The 20,508-nt window shown below is 47.2% G+C and overlaps 1 protein-coding gene across 3 annotated transcripts in view; it reads left to right on the top strand.

Annotated features, from left to right (window-relative positions):
- Positions 1–505: 505 nt before the first annotated feature.
- PRKD1 (protein kinase D1) overlaps positions 506–20,508 on the top strand; it is a 937,657-nt gene continuing 917,654 nt past the window's right edge. For all 3 annotated transcript variants that reach the window (XM_085627361.1, XM_085627360.1, XM_085627362.1), the window contains exon 1: positions 506–790. In XM_085627361.1, coding sequence (XP_085483487.1) covers positions 638–790 — 153 coding nt within the window. In that variant the 5' untranslated portion in view covers positions 506–637. The remainder of the gene's footprint in view (positions 791–20,508) is intronic.

The raw sequence follows: 20,508 nt of genomic DNA, 5'->3' as shown, positions 1-20,508 counted from the left end.
TCTCTTTTCTGCTCTTTTCTTCTCTTTACTCTTCTTCTCTTTTCTCTTCAATTAACTATCTTCTCAATTCTTTTTTTCCATTCTTTCTCTTCACTGTTCCCTTATTGTGTTCTCTCCTTTTCACTGTTCACTTCAATTCTTTCTCTTTCCTTCTCCTTTCTTCTATTCGCCCTTCTTCTCTTCAATAATAACCTTCTATATTCAATCTCTTATTCCATTGTTTCTTTTCACTGCCCCTTCTTCCTTCTTCACTGTTCTCTTCTTTGATTCTTCACTCTGCTCTTCTCTGCTTCCTTCTTTTCCATCCTCGTTTTCTACTGTCTATTCTGCACTTCTCTCTTCCCTCCTTCTTTTGTATTCTCTTTTCCTACGCGGTTCGCTCCTCTCCTCTGCTTCTTTCTTCTCTTCTCACTTCTTCTCTATTCTCTTGCACCCTTTCTCTTCTCTTCCGTGCTCCCTTCTCTGTTCTCTTCTTCCTTTCTTTCTCTTCTCTTCTCCACGTTTACCTTTGCTGCTGTCTTCTTATCTACTCTTATTTTCTGGCCCCTTGTCTGCCACTGCTACATTCCGCTTGCTCTGGGATTGCTTGGACTCTGGATCTCCCTCTGGACGCCTTGGACGTCTTCTGCAGCTTTCCATGAGCGCCCCTCCAGTCATCCGGCCCCCCAGCCCCCTTGGGCTCTCGCTCCAGATCCAGATCGGGCTGAGCCGAGAGCCGGTGCAGCTGGAGCCGGGGGAGCCCATCCTGGCCCAACTCCGGGAACGGGCCTGCAGCATCGTGGACCAGAAGGTAAGGACCGGCCTGGCCTAGTGTTGACCCCAGATCCAGAATCACCCCTTACCCAAGACTGAGTGTGAGTCAATCTGTGGCACTGAGCAAAACAGAAGGTGTGACTGAGGACTGGACCGGAAGCATCTGTAAGACACGCCCCTCTAGAGTGACTCCAAACCCCAAAGTACTACCACTGACTGGGCCCAATCCAACCACACGTTCACGGACACAACCAAACACCACAGAACAGACACCGAACCAAACTGATACAGACCTGCTGTACAGAACCAGTACTTGTCCAAGCAAAGTAACAGAACCACCAGATACAACCCTGGTCTACAGAACCAGGATTGGCCCAAGCAAAGTAACAGAACCAGCAGATACAACCCTGGTCTACAGAACCAGGACTGGCCAACGCAAACTAAAAGAACCACCAGATACAACCCTGGTCTACAGAACCAGGACTGGCCCACGCAAACTAACAGAACCACCAGATACAACCCTGGTCTACAGAACCAGGACTGGCCCAAGCAAAGTAACAGAACCACCAGATACAACCCTGGTCTACAGAACCAGGACTGGCAAACGCAAACTAAAAGAACCACCAGATACAACCCTGGTCTACAGAACCAGGACTGGCCCACGCAAACTAACAGAACCACCAGATACAACCCTGGTCTACAGAACCAGGACTGGCCCAAGCAAAGTAACAGAACCACCAGATACAACCCTGGTCTACAGAACCAGGACTGGCAAACGCAAACTAAAAGAACCACCAGATACAACCCTGGTCTACAGAACCAGGACTGGCCAACGCAAACTAACGGAACCACCAGATACAACCCTGGTCTACAGAACCAGGACTGGCCCAAGCAAAGTAACAGAACCACCAGATACAACCCTGGTCTACAGAACCAGGACTGGCAAACGCAAACTAAAAGAACCACCAGATACAGCCCTGGTCTAGAGAACCCGGACTGGCCCACGCAATCTAACAGAACCATAGATACAACCCTGCGCCACAGAACCAGTACATGTCCAAGCAAAGTAACAGAACCACCAGATACAACGATGCTCAAGAGACCCAGCACTGGTCCAACAAAGCTAACAGAACCACCAGATAATGCCCTGCTCTAGAGAACCAGGACTGGCCCAAGCAAAGTAACAGAACCACCAGATACTGCCCTGCTCTACAGAACCAGGACTGGCCCAACAAAACTAACAAAACCACCAGATACATCCCTGCTCTACAGAACCAGGACTGGTCCAAGCAAAGTAACAGAACCACCAGATTCAATTCTGCTTTAGAGACCCGCACTGGTCCAACAAAATTAACAGAACCACAACAAAGTAACAGAACCACCAGATTCAATTTTGCTCTAGAGACCCGCACTGGTCCAACAAAATTATCAGAACCACAAGATACATCCCTGCTCTACAGAACCAGAACTTGTCCAAGTAAACTAACAGAACCACTAGACACAACCCTGCTCTGCAGAACCAGGACTGGCCCAAGCAAACTAACAGAACCACCAGAACCAACTCTACTCTTGAGAACCAGGCCTGGTTCAAGCAAACTAACAGAACCACAAGATACAGCCCTGCTCTAGAGAACCCGGACAGGCCCACACAATCTAACAGAACCATAGATACAACCCTGCGCTACAGAACCAGTACATGTCCAAGCAAAGTAACAGAACCACCAGATACAACGATGCTCAAGAGACCCAGCACTGGTCCAACAAAGCTAGCAGAACCACCAGATAATGCCCTGCTCTAGAGAACCAGGACTGGCCCAAGCAAACTAACAGAACCACAAGATACAGACCTGCTCTACAGAACCAGGACTGGCCCAACAAAACTAACAAAACCACCAGATACATCCCTGCTCTACAGAACCAGGACTGGCCCACGCAAACTAAAAGAACCACCTGATACAAACCTGCTCTAGAGACTCGGCACTGGCCCAATAAAACTAACAGAACCACCAGATACAACCATGCTCTACAGAACCAGGACTGGCCCAACCAAACTAACAGAACCACTAGATACAACCCTGCTCTACAGAACCAGTACTTGTCCAAGTAAACTAACAGAACCACCAGATACAGCCCTGCTCTACAGAACCAGTACTTGTCCAAGTATACTAATAGAACCATTAGATACAACAATTCTCTACAGAACCAGTACTGACCCAACCAAACTAACAGAACCACTAGATACAACCCTGCTCTACAGAAGTAGTACTTTTCCTAGTAAAGTAACGGAACCACTAGACACAACCCTGCTCTACAGATCCAGGATATGTCCGAGCAAATTAGCAGAACCACTAGATACAGCCCTGCACTAGAGACCCAGCACTGGCCGAACAAAACTAACAGAACCACCAGATACAGCCCTGAAGTACAGAGCCAGGACTGGCCCACGCAAACTAACAGAACCACCTGATACAACCCTGCTCTAGAGACTCAGAACTAGCCCAATAAAACTAACAAAACAAACCACCAGATACAACCATGCTCTACAGAACCAGGACTGGACCAATGAAAGTAACAGAACCACCAGATACAGCCCTGCTCTACAGAACCAGCACTGGTCCAAGCAAAGTAACCGAACCACCAGATACAACCCTGCTCTACAGAACCATTACTTGTTCAAGTAAACTAACAGAATCACTAGATACAATCATGCTCTACAGAACAGGACTGGACCAAGTGAACTAACAGAACGACTAGATACAACCCTGCTCTACAGAACCAGTACTGGTCCAAGTAAACTAACAGAACCACCAGACACAACCATGTTCTACAGTACTAGGACTGACCCAACCAAACTAACAGAACCACTAGATACAACCCTGCTCTACAGAACCAGTACTTGTCCAAGTATACTAATAGTACCGTTAGATACAACACTTCTCTATAGAACCAGTACTGACCCAACCAAACTAACAATACCATTAGATACAACCCTGCTCTACAGAAGTAGTACTTGTCCAAGCAAACTATCAGAGCCACCAGATACAACCATGCTCTACAGATCTAGGATTTGTCCAAGCAAATTAGCAGAACCACTAGATACAGCCCTCCACTAGAGACCCAGCATGGGCCCAACAAAACTAACAGCACCACCAGATACAGCCCTGCTTTACAGAAGCAGGACTGGCCCACGCAAACTAACAGAACCACCCAATACAACCCTGCTCTAGAGACTCAGAACTGGCCCAATAACACTAACAAAACCACCAGATAGAACCATGCTCTACAGAACCAGGACTGACCCAACCAAATTAACAGAACCACTAGATACAACCCTGCGCTACAGAACCAGTACTGGTCCAAGTAAACTAACAGAACCACTAGATACAACCCTGCTCTACAGACCCATTACTTGTCCAAGCAGAGTAACAGAACCACCAGATACAACCCAGCTTTACAGAACCAGTACTTGTCCAAGTAAACTAACGGAACCACTAGGCACTACCATGCTCTGCAGATCCAGGATTTGTTCAAGCAAATTAGCAGAGCCACTAGATACAACCCTGCACTAGAGACCCAGAACTGGCCGAACAATACTAACAGAACCACCAGATACAATCCTGCTCTGCAGAACCAGTACTTATCCAAGCAAACTAACAGAGCCATAGATACAAACCTACTCTACAGAACCAATACTTGTCCAAGCAAACTAACAAAACCACAAGATACAACCCTGCTCTACAGAACAGGTACTTGTCCAAGTAAACTAACAGAGCCACTAGATACAACCCTACTCCACAGAAGCAGTACTTGTCCAAGCAAACTAACTGAACCACTAGACACAATCCTGCTCTACAGATTCAGGATTTGTCCAAGCAAAGTAACAGAACCACCAGATACAACCCTGCACTGGAGACCAGGCACTAGCCCAACAAAATTAGCAGAACCACCAGATACAACCCTGCTCTACAGAACCAGGACTGGCCTAAGCAAACTAACAAAACCACCAGATACAACCCTGCTCTACAGAACCAGGACTGGCCCAAGCAAAGTAACAGAACCATCAAATACAACCCTACTCTAGAGACCCAGGACTGGCCCAAGCAAACTAACAGAACCTCAAGATACAATCCTGCTTCACAGAGCCAGTACCAACTCAACCAAACGAACAGGAACTTCACTGACATAACCTGGCTCTACAGAACAGGTACTGACCTGACCAAACTAACAGAATCACCAGGTACAGCCCTGCTCTAGAGACCCAGCACTGGCCCAAGGAAACTAACAGAATCACCAGGTACAGCCCTGCTCTACAGAACCAGGACTGGCCCAAGCAAACTAACAGAACCACCAGATACAACCCTACTCTACAGAACCAGTATGTGTCCAAGCATATTAACAGAACCACCAGATCCACCCTGCTCTACAGAACCAGAACATGTCGAACCAATCTAACAGAACCAACAGTTACAACCCTGCTCTACAGAACCAACACTTGTCCAAGCAAACTATCAGAGCCACCATATACTGCCCTGTTGTACAGAACCAAGACTGAGCCTACCAAACTAAGATAATCACCAGATACTGCCCTGCTCTACAGAATCAGGACTAACCCAACCAAACTAAGAGAACCACCTGATACTGCCCTGTTCTACAGAACCAGGACTAACCCAACCAAACTAATAGAACAGCCAGATACTGCCCTGCTCTACAGAATCAGGACTAACCCAACCAAACTAAGAGAACCACCTGATACTGCCCTGTTCTACAGAACCAGGACTAACCCAACCAAACTAATAGAACAGCCAGATACTGCCCTGCTCTACAGAACCAGGACTGACCCAAGCAAACTAACAGAAGCACCAGATACAACCCTGCTCTACAGAACCAGGACTGACCCAACCAAACTATCATAACTACCAGATACTGCCCTGCTCTATGGAACCAAGACTGAACCAACCAAACAAATAGATCCAGAAGATACTGCCCTGCTGTACAGAACCAGGACTGACCCAACCAAACTCAAAGAACCACCAGATACAACCCGGCTCTACAGAACCAAGACTGGCCCAAGCAAAGTACCAGAGACTTCACTGACATAATCTGCCTCTACAGAACGTGTACTGACCGAACCAAACTAACACAACCTTCACTGATACGATCAGGCTCTACAGAACCATTAGTGAGACGACCAAGCCCTACGTACCCTAAACAACAAAACAGATCACTGACAAAATATCAGAAACAAAAATAGTGTGTGGACAGAATATTGGATCAAACATATCGAGGACTGAAATAGAAATGGATAAGTATAAATGTACTATTGTTAACTCCACATCTACGTACCTTGATGAGATATATATATATATATATATATCATCAAGGTACATATACGTGGAGTTATATATAGTAAAACTTTGCTTCCACATAGAAACGTACCTTTGATATGATATTTTGTCCCACAATATTTTTGTTTCCGATATTCTGTCTAAACAGCCAACAAAACACTACAAAACGCATACTGCGTCATCACTGATAGAATTCTGCTCTACCAAACTAGTACTGACCCACCCAAACGAACACAACCATCACAGGCTACAGAATTATTAGTGAGGCAACCAAACCCTACATACCCTAACATACCAAATCTAACTGAGCCATTAGTGACCCAATCACACTACAGAGAAGAGGCACTCGCCCAATCAAACCCAAGAGTCCCATTGCTGATTCAACCAAACTCCACAACCCTAGCCCATCCCTAACCAAACTCACCAAAACCCTTGCAGTCTCAGCCAACTCCACCGACCCAAACAAACCTGACACTAACCCAGACTAATCCAACAGTGCCATCACTTACCATATCACACTCCATGGACCCAATACTAACCAATCCAGCCCCAACTGGGTCATCACTGTCTCATCCAAACCAAAAGAGCCCGTGCTGATTCAGCGAAACACAACCAATACTGATGCAATCAAGCTCTTAAGAACCAATATGCCTATCAAATTCAAACAGAACGAAATAAAGGAATAACGTACAATTTCTAAAGTGCACAACTATCCAAGGGTGCCCCGGTACTAAACTCCAATGGTAACCAAAGAAGACCATGATAGTAGAAAGGTAGTTATTGAGCACAAAGCCATACCATCTGCTGTTTCCAGCATAAAAGATGATTGTTATTTCGTCAAATTGCCAGAGCATGTTCCAGAGAGATGGTCCCATAGCGGAGAACGATTTGCCAACTTGCCTGGCAAGTTTTATTTGAGGTCTAAAACTTTATGGGTGAAACATAGCGCCTTGCACCATATTCTTTCCTTTAGTGGAAGCCAGTGAAGTGCTTTGAAGTGGGTAGATTCCTAGCTAAGTCTTGTCGGACCGAGGGTCATTCTTGCAGCTGCCTTTTGAGTGACCTGGAGCCTCTGCAAGCAATATTAAGGTAGGCCCTGAGTCGAATGTGGAAACAATTAGGGCTTGGACTTTGGCCTTCCTAAAGGTAATAGGCAGCAGCAGAAATATTTTGGGCAATTTGCACAAAACAGGTGGAAACTACCTTGTCGGTCTGTGCAGTGAAAGATAGCTTATTGCCCAAAAAGATCCCCAGGTTTGTGGTGAAAGCTACTCAGTTGGAGGTTCAGCCCACGATTCAGGCCATCAGGTTAGGAACCAATCTGGTGCCTGCTTGCAGAACAGCAAAACCTTTCAACCATTAAGTTTGAGACAGTTTTGCTGCATCCAGTCAGCGAATTCAATCATACAGGCAATTAACTTATTCCTGGAAGCATCGAAGTTCTGGGAAATTGACACCACAATTGATGTTGAATAGGACATCAAGCTCAGCTCGTGAGCTCTCACTATCTTTGCCAATGGTACGATTTATATATATATTAAATAGGTCAGGGCTGAGTGATGAGCCCTGCGGCACCCCACAGCAGCATCCAAACGGGGTTGGCGGGATTCAAAAGTAGGGAATGCTAAGCATTCAAGGAAAGATTTGAACCCGAGTAGGGTGGTGCCTGTCATGCCAGATTCCTGAAATCTGCCCAACATTATAGAGTAAGAGACCATATCAAAAGCTGTAGCGAGATCCAGCATCACCAGGGCGGCAGTCCCTCTCTAGTCTTAGTCAACCAAACTGCAGAGAACCCTCACCATTCCAACCAAAATCAATTGGACCATCGCTGGCCCAATGAACCCCACCAAAACCATTACTAGCAAAGTCAAGCTCCACAGAACAATGATGCAACCAAGCACAACAGTACCACTGAACCAGCACTGACCTAATCAAACTCAAAAGAACCTTCACTTACCCAAGTAAACATAAAATATTTCTCTCTGACCCACGCAAACATACCAGTGATCAGTGAATTACAGCATTATCATCACTGACCAAACCAAACTCTACAGAACCAATACAGGCCCCACCAAACTTAACAAAACAATCACTGATTCAAACAAACCTAAAGCAACAGGCAAATTCTTCAGAAGCTGTACTGAGCCAAGCATCTGCAGGAGAAACAATACTTAAATAACTAAAATTCACACGCACGCCATCACCAGCCTAAACAAACCTAAAAGAGGCATCAGTGACTCATGTCAATACAGCAATCCATCCCAGACAGTCAAACCGAACAGAACTATTATTGACCCATTCGCAGGCAACAGAAGCAACAGTGACCTGCTAAACCCAACAATGCTATTCCTATCCGTACCAAATTCTACAGCACCAGCACCGACCAACAGAACTGAACAGAACCATCACTGGTCAAGCAAAACTCCACAAAATAAGCATTACCCAATCAAATTTCTATAACCATCAAATACATAACTAACCTCTACAGAGACAGCTGCAAGCTACCCACTCTTCACCAAACTAGCAGTGAAAAGACCAACCCATTCCAGACAAGCATTCACCCAACCAATCCCCAAGGCACAGGAATACTTGGGATTAATATGGTCACAGAATTACACATGGACAAAACCTGGAGGCTACTCAGTTCCGACCACGGCTATCGAGTGCTTGGAGCCACCACGCCCAACATGGAGAAACTGCGATAAATATTATCCCGATCCAAAATAAAGAATTAAACCTGATCCCTTCATGGCGGCGCCTGCGACCCGCCAAGAGCCTTCTTCCCCTTATGAAAAGCTGTGAAATAAAGAGGTGTGCCTGGAAGGCCGCAATGGAGGGACCACATCTTCTAAAGTCAGCAGAAACACTATGAACACACAAGAGGGCATGCGGTCCAGCCCCCGGCCAGAGAGGGCGGGCTCTGCCCTGAATGGACCAGTGAGGTCCCAGGCCCCAGAGAAGAGCTCGGTGGTCTGACCTAGAGGCCCTTGTGATTTTACCTTCAGAAACACTCTTTTGGGGCCCAGTGACATACGCTGCTATTTCTAATGTTGATGTTTCTCTCCTATGGTGGTACGTGCGCATGCTTCCTTTCTCTGTGGGTCTCACCAGTAAAACCTTGCTGTTCAGGCCCACAGGTGGTGGCTGATTTCACTGGGCTTTCGTTATCATACATAATAATTCAATAAATACAGTGTTAAGAAATCATAACAATATCTGTTTAATTTTGCATTTCCTGAAACATAATGAAAAGCACCAAAATCAAAAATGCCATAAAGTCTCAAATTTGGTATCAACCTTTATCCAGTCCCTTTCATTTTTAATTCCTATCACTAACCCAAACGTGAACTTGAACCACAATTTTAACCCTTAGCATATTCCCAATTATTCCCAGTTTCAGCCCTAAACCCCATTTTAATTATTGCTATACTGTTTTTTTCACTTCCAAAACCTCCTTTGCCTTAATGTTGATTTTTTACTTCTTACTTTTCTCCATTACGGCATTTATTTTCTTCAGATTCTTGGTTAGTGTCTTTCTTTGTCCTGGTCCCTTCATTTTCTGATGATAGCTGGTTTGTTCCTGGGAAGCTTAGCAGTTCTCCTGTTGCAGGCCTTTATGCTAAGTGAGAGCTGCCCGGCAGCTGAGATGACGAGGACTCCCTTGAAGTGCTCACACCCTCTCGCGGACTCATCCATGCAGAGTTTGTAACCTGCTGCAGCCCTCTAACTCTCCTAAGAAAGATTCTTCATGTGAACCAACTCCTTAAACATCTCTGAAAACTCTTCTGGTGGACTGAAAATGTCAAATGCTTGCAAACATTTCTCGCAACAGCATTTAATACAAAACTGGTTTTGGCCTCTACGCCATCATCGCACAACTTCTAACCCACCACTATCCTCATCGTGCAGGCCAGTTCAAACCCAGTCATTCGATGTATATCGCCATCCATCACTCATCGAATAAATCTACCTTTAAGGATATAGGGCCGGTTTACTCGATGATGAGACGGATTCTGTCCCTTGACAATGGCCCATGACCTCATCCGTCAGAAACCTCTCCACTGGCGTATATTGCCGATCTAGACTCTCCCATAAGGACTCTGCCCACAGAAGCCTTACTAGCCATGGCTTCCATGGAGAAGGGGTTGCTTTGCCAAGTAATGACTGCTGAGGTTGCCCGGGGGCTATAGCGCTCCAGCAGTAAGTACCATCTCGATGCCAATCCAGGATTTTGGAAACTGGTTCACATTTCTCCATCTTGTTAGAGAGACCCTTGGAACCCCTGTCGACACCGGGGACTCCCAACCTCATCCATGCACATGTGTATGTGCACACGCCGTACCCCTTAGATCTTTAAATATGGTTCTGGGGTTGTGGAAGCTGCAGCATTTATGTCCGGGGGCAGACACCCAGGGCTCCCCCAAAACCTTTTGAAGATAGGAGTGCACAGATGAGACTATGCAGGGAATCTAGTCTACTTAGGAAACTCTGCTTCTTCTTCTCGACTTTGCAAACAGGCCCGAAGGTGTAGAGATGACTCATCTCACTCCTAAACTAAACTTCACAGAACAAACAACTACCCAGCAATCCATACAGGACCTGCCTTGATCCAGCAAACCCCAAAGCACCATCACTGCCTCAGAGTATCCTGGCAGATCCAGTACTGACACAACTGACATAACCAATCCCTCTTCAGAACCAGCACAAAACACATCAACCCACAAATCTTCCCATTCCAAATGAAACAACATTGACCCATCAAGCCCACTGAACAATCATGGACCAATCAACTGTCCAGGAGCCAGAACTAATGCAAACAAAGTTCACCGAACCACACATGGTCCACGTAATCAGGACTGACTCCGGCAACCTCCTTGGAGGACTCTGATTCAACCCAACCCATCAGAGCCTTAACTAGCTTTACCTACAGTCAGAGAACCAGCCCGCAAACTAATCAAGCAACAGAGTCCACATGACCAGCACTGACGCAAGGATAATTCACAGAACTATTGGGGAGTGAACTAACCACAACACAAGCATCACTCTGCGCGTCAACAGTCAATGAGCCGGCACTGACCCCCATGACCATCACTGACCCAACAAAAACCCAGAGATCAGCTACTGACACAACTAAAACCAATACAACCGTCAGTGTCCTAAATAATGTTCAAGGAACCTGTCCTGACCCAACCAGACTCTTGGAGGAAGGCTCTGACTGGCCGCTCTCTTACCGCGACTGACTCACATCCTAGCATCTGGACTGGACGGAGTGCCTGCTACTGTATGATCTCGCCCAGCGGTGTGAATACTATGTTTTTTGTTGTTGTTGAGTTGACAGCGGTGTTGTTCTTATTGAAGTGTTTTCTTTGCATATTTAATAGTGCAAATGATACATAAACAGCTGTCTCTCTCTGTATGAAATGTGAAAGGCTGAGGTCTCTTGTGTCATAGAGTGCTGCGTGCTGCTGGGTACAAGAGACCGAATGCCCAGAGTTCTGTGTGAGGGGCGTCACCTCATCCTGTGAGGGATCTCTTGCTGTAGTCATGCTGTCTCACACTCGTAGTTTGATTTGGGTCTTTCTGTGATATGTCTTCAGACTGTATGAAACATACACCTCTCTGTGTGCCCGATGACCTTCTGGGATGTCCCCCTTGGTTAGCCTTCTGTGGCAGCAGACTCTGACATCTTTCACACTGTGGGGTGTCACACAGTTCTTAAAGTTGAGTCGCTGGAAAGAAATGTTCTCTTGCTTTGGTTAGGGCACTTGCTTGTCCTGCTCTGGGCCATAATGGTCGAAGCCCGGTCAGATAACCACAAGATAAATTTAGAAAAATGCATCTAACTGATGGGACCCATGTTGAATATGTAATGGTTATAGTAAGGCTCAAGCATGGGGCAACCTTTGGGGACCAGCGGTGGGCACCCTCGGTGACTGTACTGTACGCTTTGAGAGATGTGACGTCTCTCTGGTGCCGGGATCTGCCTCGCATGCTGGTACTCCTGCCTCGCGCTGGTATATTCAATGCATCAATGATTGGGGACCAGCGGTGGGCACCCTCCTGTACGCTTTGAGAGATGTGACGTCACTCTGGTGCCGGGATCTGCCTCGCATGCTGGTACTCCTGCCTCGTGCTGGTATATTCAATGCATCAATGATTGGGGACCAGCGGTGGGCACCCTCCTGTATGCTTTGAGAGATGTGACGTCACTCTGGTGCCGGGATCTGCCTCGCATGCTGGTACTCCTGCCTCGCGCTGGTATATTCAATGCATCAATGATTGGGGACCAGCGGTGGGCACCCTCCTGTACGCTTTGAGAGATGTGACGTCACTCTGGTGCCGGGATCTGCCTCGCATGCTGATACTCCTACCTTGCGCACTTGTCAGTCTAGTGTCAATGTCTACCTCGCATGTTGTTGGTACTTCTACCTCACACTGTCATACATGAACAGGTGCTGTCTGTGATGTCACAAGCTTCTTCTCCCGGGATGTTAAGTCTTCTGGCCAAAATACCAGATCTGAAATGTGTTATGTGAATTAAAATTTAGAGAGCACAGCATTTCCCGACAGGCCTCTTGGCGCTATAGGAAATGAGACACTTAAGCTAAGATAATTCTTGAGAGCACAGAAAAGTTTTATGATTTTTCTTGAGACCAAAGTAAGTGGAAGTAAACTTCAAATCGTTATTCCAAATGTGGCTAAAGGGTGTGGTTGAGGGTGGGAGAGCGGGTGAAAGCACACACCGAGAAAGATTTGGTACTTAGAGATCACTTTTTAAAACAAGCATTGGCAAAGCCAATAGATCTTGCCTTGATAATGCAAGTGGCAAGCTTTGCCAATCGTTGCAAAGTGTTGTTGAAAAAAAGTAAACGAAAAACATTTTAAATTATTGGAGAAAAAGCAAACACATGTCTTATGGTATCTCAAATCTGTTCGTCAAATTCAATGTATTATTTTTTATAAGTGGCATAGTTTTATTTTTCAAATACTTTTCAGTAAGGAAACTCTGAAGAGAATTAAAAAAGAATAAGTGTCTAAAGGGAAACGCTTGCTAAGGCCCAATTGAGTTTCCACCGGATTCAGCAAATTATTATTATTATAATTGAATTTATATGACGCAACAGCTACCCAGAGGTTTCCCGGCACCTACGGACTCATGCAGAAAATAAAAGAACAGCGAGGCGGAGCTCAGAGATTGAATAGCCACGTTTTGATGCTTTTTTGAAATTTTGCATATTTATGTTCAAAACAAAGTGAGAGTGGAAGCAAATTCCATAGAGACGGGGCCAAGTGGGCAAAAGATCGACCACCCATGTGAGTGAGTTTGAACCTAGGGGTTGCAAACTTAGCCTGCTTGGAAGATCTAAGAAGGCGAGTAGAAATGTACGGGTGAACTAAGGTGCTAAGATAGCGAGGAGCAGTACCGGCATTGATTCTGTGAATTTAGACCGATTTTCAATCTTTAGCCAGTGTATGTCCCGGAGAGTCCCTGTGATGGAGGCCATTCGAGGTAACTGACAAAGGAGTCTGGCCGCTGAGTTTTGGACCACTTGCAGCCTACGAATTACCCCCTTGTTGGCACCTAGATATAAAACCTTACCGTAGTCCAGTCTGGACACGATCCGAGCTTGAACCACAGTCTTTTGAGTCATTGGTGGCAGCATCCATAAGATTTTTTTTAACCATTTCAAAATTACAAAGCACGTTGAGGCAACCTTCACCGCTTGTTGACGCATAGACAATTGATCATCTATAATAATGCCAAGGTTGCGAACAGATTACGAAGGTTGGGGAGGGGCACCTATTTGCAGAGGTCAGTGTTGTGGGCCCCAAAGAGCTTTATTTCCACAGAGAATTAAGAGTTCAGTTTTTCCTCCATTCAGCTTCAATTTGTTAGTGTGCATCCATCCAGAAATGTCTTGTAAGCCTGATTGAAGAGAGTTTACCTTAGAGGTGTCTTTCGTAGATAAGGAAAAGATAAGCTGGGTGTCGTCAGCGTAAGAATATATAGTTAGCCCAGCCTCTTCAGCTAAGGATGCTAGAGGGCTGATGTAAATGTTGAAGAGGAGAGGGCTTAAAATAGAGCCCTGGGGCACTCCACAAGGGGACATGGGATCTGGAGCTGGCCGTTGGGGAGAAAACCTGAAACGTATGGCTGGTTAGAAAGCTCGCTGGCCATTTCAGTGCAATGCCGCCAATGCCCTTAGAATGTCGAACTTGAAGAAGGGTCTCATGGGACACGGTGTCAAAAGCGGCACTCAAGTCTAATAATATGAGTGCCACTGTGAAAGCTCGCTGGCGGATATTTTCGGTGACTCCCAGGAGCGTCGATTCGGTAGAAAAACCTGTTCAAAAACCGGATTGGGACGGATGCAGAATGTTTGGGAGTTCACAAGTTGTGTCAATTGGCGGTTGATATGTTTTTCTAGAATTCTGGAGAATGCGGGGAGCAGTGAAATAGGACGGAAGTTAGAGAAAACTTCCGGATCAGCATTAGCTTTCTTTAGCAAAGGGAGGATCATAGCATGTTTCCAGGCAGCTGGCACTGCTGCCTCAACAAGTGAGGCGTTGAGAAGTTCCATAATGAGATTAAGAATATGGGGTCCAATTTTTTTAGAACGGAGGTTGGAAAGGGATCCTTAGGGGAGCCTGATTTGACACTACTTAGGATGTGATTAAAAGACCCCGTATCAAGAGGTAGCCAACAGTCGAGTATACAATCAGGATTGTCCTCTTTGTCCAGTAAACCAGGGAAAGAGGTAGAATCTGAGAGTAGATTGTTGGACTTAGGAAGCCGTTCTCCATTAATATCAAATTCAGAATAAATGTTATAAATTTTATCGGTAAAGAACACCGCTAGATCTTCACATTGGGTTTCGGTTGGCTTTGGAGGCTCGGGTTGGTGCGTAGCGCCAGACAGTTCTTGCCCCACCTTGAACCGCGCTTTAGGGTTGTTTTGAGACAGCAAGATATTGTTCTTTGTGTATTCAGCGCGCGCAGCTTTGCATAGTGCCTGGTAACCTTTGATGGCCTGTTTGTAAACCTGTTTTTCAGCTGGAGCGTAGTCTTTTCTCCAATGTCTCTCCAGCACTTTGCACTTAGTTTTTTCTATTTTAAGTTATCTGAAAACCATGGGGCAGGAGGGCGATGGCTGGTAATGTTGTTCTTAGACAGAGGGAGGCATGTGTCAATGGACGAGGTTAGCCAGCTTTGGATAGCGTCAGCGTCTGTGGTACTAACTATGTTTATGGCCGGCATAGAGTGCAGAAGGTGAAGATTGAGACGGTCAACATTAAGTTTTTTCCAGTTTCTGTAACCAGTTGCACCAACGGTGGAGGACGAAGGCTCACGTCCCCTCACCTGTCTAAGCTTAAAACTAACCAGAAAGTGACCAGACCGTAGTAAGGGGAGGACTGGCTCACATGCGATATTTGCTAAGTTGCAAAAGACAGGGTCTAGTTGGTGTCCTGCCTTATGGGTAGGGCCGGCATTACATAAGATGACATTCAGGAAGCTAAGTCCGTAATTAAAGTGGAGCTAATAGGGCAGTTAAGATCGTTAAGATGTAAGTTCAGGTCTCCTAAAATCGAAAAGTTGGTGGCTTCAGGTGAAAGGGAGAAATAAAATCTGGGAGCGCCGCTGCCCAGGCTCGAGCCGGACCCGGGGAGCGATAAATCAGCGTCCCCGAAAAAGTAAATTGAGACGTGAGAGAAAGTTACAAAAGGCAGGCTTCGCAGTTATTGATAGGAAGCTCTTCCCATTTGCATGCGAAAATCTTTTAAAAAATAATTCCTATGCCCCCTCCCGTTTTATTCACACGGTCCCTCCTAACGATCGTGTAGTTAGGGGGTAGAGCTATAGCGATGTCAGGGCCAGAACTGGCATTAAGCCAGTTTCAGTAAGAAAGATGGCATCAGGCTGGGAATTTATAAGTAGATCGAAAATATCTTCTTTGTGTTTAGGAAGGGACCTGCAGTTAATACTAAAGAATAAAAATTCTTTAGTGGGCGCTTCCTTTTTGTTGGCAGAGTGGGAAGTAGGTTTATTAGGGGCCAATGTGGGGGTTGTGTTATTGTAGGGTACAGGAGAGAAGGAAAAGCCACAGCAGAAGCAAACAGAGGAATGGTTATCCGGTGTCAGGATCACACAGTTGTGTTGCAGCTTAGGGCGGAGAGCAAGAAGGTCTTCATGAGAGTACAAGCGGGGAACATTACAAATTTGTGGCCACTGGCCCCGGCCGGGTGCGGCCAGGCGCAGACGGGCTTGCCTTAGGCGCGCCAAACCCGCTGCGCGTAGCGTCCATCATATCACTAAATAGGAAACTTGTAAGCAGCCCCCGCCTCCCTACACCTCTGACCCAGAACTGAAGAAATCTGAGGCCTTCACTCCCTCCACAGCAAATGGGAAAACCTGTGGTGGACCGGGGAGTTGGAGGTTACGACGGGTGTCCGTAATGCAGGTAGGGAAGGAGAATGTGCTGACAACAGATTTAAGTGCAAATAGCTTTAGCAGATTAATTAAAATCAGGTTAAAAGAACAGTTAAAAAGTAAGTTTTTAGGGATCAAATGCGTTTGACAAGATCAAAGTAAGATAAAAGCTTCAGCGCTAGCTCTCATTTTCCAACGCGCGTCAGCCAATTGGTCCTCTGTAGTAGCCCAGGGAGCAGATTGATGGGCCTCCAGGAGAAGTGTCATGCTAAGTACACCTTGTGCTTCGATGCCAGCTAAGTGAGTGTAAATGATGGACCTTCCTCTAGTGCCATACAAGCATGTGTGTGACAGCGGTTTTGCTTTTATGCCATATGTGGAATGCAGGAGATAAAATAAAAACAACCCTTAACGTCTGCTCTCCAGCCACACACCTACAGAAATATCCTTTGATTGTAAGAGTTAAGTGAAGCTTGAAACCCTGACCCATTACAATAATCTTCGAGGCAGGACACTGGCCAAGCTCACTGGGCCAGATGGGGGAGACCAAACTGAATAATTACTACTAGTTACCAAGACTTCAGTCTTCTCTGGGTTGGTTATGAGCCTGTTAAAATCCCCCCATCCCTAGACCTTGCATAAGCAGTTCATTGAAGCATGGTGGTGCAGGGTCAGTTCACTAAGACAAGAGGTGAGCTGCCATTGTCGTAGGTATAGAAGGAGCCTTTATGCCGCCCGATGAAGTGAGCAAGGGTGGTGCACAAGGTGTCACATTGCCGCAGGGTGGATGGGTGAGTAACAATTCTTGCTTGTGAGCCAGAGAGTACAAACTTCTCTCTTTGACCTCACGGCCAGCCCCATCTTCCCAGGCTCAGGGGAGGACGCGGGAGAGGGTGGAGGAAGAAATACACCGCAGACTGAGCCCTATGCGGCTCTTGCCTGTTGTCCATCCTTCTACAGGTAGTAGCCTGCGTAAATATTTAATAGGTGCAGCTCTGTTTCCACCAGTAACTGAACACCCACCATGTCAACACATCCCTCCCCCCAGCTGCTGCCTCTGAACATCCCTGACTGCTCCGCCACCATAGATGCTCTGGAGCCTACCGCATAGGGCCACTGTGAGACTCGACGGGGTGTGGCCTGTGCCACTCTGGTGCCCTCGCGTTTGTAGAAATGTAACTGTTTACACTACTGCATGCAAATCAAGCAATACATCACCTGCCTCCACATGCATGCCACCGCCTGCAAGCCACTGCATACATGCCAAAACCTGCATGTCACAGCCTGCATGTCACCATCTACAAGACACTGCCTACATGCCACCACCTGTATGACACAGCCTGCATGCCACCACCTGTGTGCCACCACCTACAAGCCACTGCCTGCATGTCACCACCTACAAGCAACTGCCTACATGCCACCACCTACAAGACACTGCCTGCATGTCACCACCTACAAGACACTGCTTGCATGCCACCACCTACAAGACACTGCCTGCATGCCACCACCTACAAGACACAGCCTGTATGCCACCACCTGTATGACACAGCCTGCATGCCACCACCTGTATGACACAGCCTGCATGCCACTACCTACAATACACTGCCTGCATGCCACCACCTACAAGACACAGCCTGCATGCCACCACCTACAATACACTGCCTGCATGCCACCACCTACAAGACACAGCTTGCATGCCACCACCTGTATGACACAGCCTGCATGCCACCACCTACAAGGCACTGCCTGCATGCCACCACCTACAAGACACAGCCTGCATGCCACCCCCTGTATGACACAGCCTGCATGCCACCACCTACAAGACACTGCCTGCATGCCACCACCTACAAGGCACTACCTGCATGACATTACCTGTATGATACAGCCTGCATGCCACCACCTGCAAGCCACTGCCTGCATGCCACCACCTACAAGCCACTGTCCGCATGTCACCACCTTCAAACCACTGCCTGCATGTCACCACCTACAAGCAACTGCCTGCATGCCACCACCTACAAGACACAGCCTGCATGCCACCACCTGTATGCCACAGCCTGCATGCCACCATCTGCATGCCGCTGCTATTGAAGAGCTCGGCCGACAAACACCAGGCCACCATCCAATGTCATTTAATAGAAAGTACTGGAAGGAATGGCCATGTAGCACTGATCCTAGGGGAGCTCTATTGAAATCCAGCCTCCTAGTTGAGATGCTAGTCTCGTTTAAAAAGAGTTCACCGAGTCACCAGGGTATCTAGGCGCTAGGGCAAAGCTCTCTAAAGAGATCAGAGTGCCAGGAGTGAAGAAATTCTGCTCATGGAGGTTCCAATAATTACACATTAGAAAGAGTTCTTCGCACCCTCTCTACTTTTAAAGAGTTTCACTAAAAGCCAAAGTCTGTATTAAACCTGTGTTGTACCTCCACATTGTTTCCATTGTGCCTGAGTCTAAATTAACTGTTTTCACAAGCCAAAGCATTGCTTTCATTGTATGTACCTTCTATTTTTTATTAGATATCTCGTATATATACAGAGCGCCTTGGTGCATCACGCTTTTTAAAAACCGCTAAGTAGAGGAATCATTCAATTTTCTCCTTTAAGAGTCTCCTTTCTTGAGCCTTCCACTCACTGTGGCCACTCTTGGTGATTCTGCTGTCTCGCGTATCGGTCCGGCAATCCGCTGAGATCAGGATAACTGCACCGCTAGGTTATTCAAGCCACCATCTTTGACTAGTGCAAGGATCAGCCTGCAGCTGCTTTGTTTGGTGAACTGCTGCACCCCTAGGTTATTCAAGCGGCCATCTTTGACAGTGCAAAGTGTTACATGGGGGTCGGTCTGCCCTCCCACTGCGCGCCGCGGCAGTGCCTGGAGGCGTTTGGTAAATAATACACACCCACACGCTGGTAATGCCGTCGCAGCTCCGCTTTCTTTATTTTATTTACTACGCGTTCACGCCAGCCGGCGTGAACGCAGGAGCGGGGCTACTGAACGCGCACCAGCGGGGAAAAGCTGGTGCGCCAACTGTTACATCCCATCTCAACTCAGTCTTTGACCATGGTATGAAAGTCTTATTGTTCACTCACTTAACAGGCGCAGTCTCTTAGGCGGGTGCTCGGCGGCGGGTTTGTTCTCAGCGCATACCTGGTGGCCCCTCTGCTAATCAGGGGTGTGAGGGCCGGTGTCCCGGGGGCAGGGACCACATCTCGGTTGGCCTTGATGACTCTTGGGCTCTCCGGCACAGGAGGTTCGTCAGACTGTCGATCATCAGCTCTTGGGGGACTGTCCGGACGCTCTTCCGTCCCCTCCGTGTTGTTCTCGATGAAGGGAGGGGGACAGGTGGGTCTATTTGCTTGAACCAAGAGATGTTGCGGGTCACCCTTTTTCCAGCTTTCTCGACAGTCACCATTGTTCCATGCCGGCCGACCACCGTCCAGTGTCCTTGTTTGTAGCGTGTGTGGAATTTGCCTCCTGGCCTTCTGTCCCTCAGGATGACCATGTCCCCTGGCTGGAGTGGGTGAACGGCCGCTCTCCGGGCTCGACTGGCTTGGTTGTTGCGGTTTTCTCTTCTTCTGAATGCTCCTTCTTCATCATACGGAGGAGGGGACCACCCGGGGGCAACGGGAATACCATCCCGGCATGGGCCGGAAAACATGAGCGCCCATGGAGCCTGGCGCGTTGAACAGTGTGGCGTGCTCCGGTATTCTCGTAGGAACCTCTGGAGTTCTTGCTCGGGGTCATTCTGTTCTGCCACTGCGATGCGAATCAATTTGTTTATCGTCTGCATGAACCGTTCAATCTCCCCGTTTTCTGGTGGTCATTGGGGGGGTGATGCGCCAGTGTTGGATGCCGTGGTGGTGCATGAATTCACGAAATTCGTGTCCTTGAAATGGGGGTCCGTTGTTGCTGCGGAGTTCCGTTGGACATCCGAACATTCCAAATATCTTCTTCAAAGCGGGGCCGACATGCAGAAAAGCTGTTGA

Source organism: Triturus cristatus, chromosome 9 (assembly GCF_964204655.1).
Source record: "Triturus cristatus chromosome 9, aTriCri1.1, whole genome shotgun sequence".
Taxonomy (NCBI): domain Eukaryota; kingdom Metazoa; phylum Chordata; class Amphibia; order Caudata; family Salamandridae; genus Triturus; species Triturus cristatus.
The sequence above is the reverse complement of the archived record's forward strand: the minus strand, read 5'-3'. Positions and strand labels throughout refer to the sequence as shown.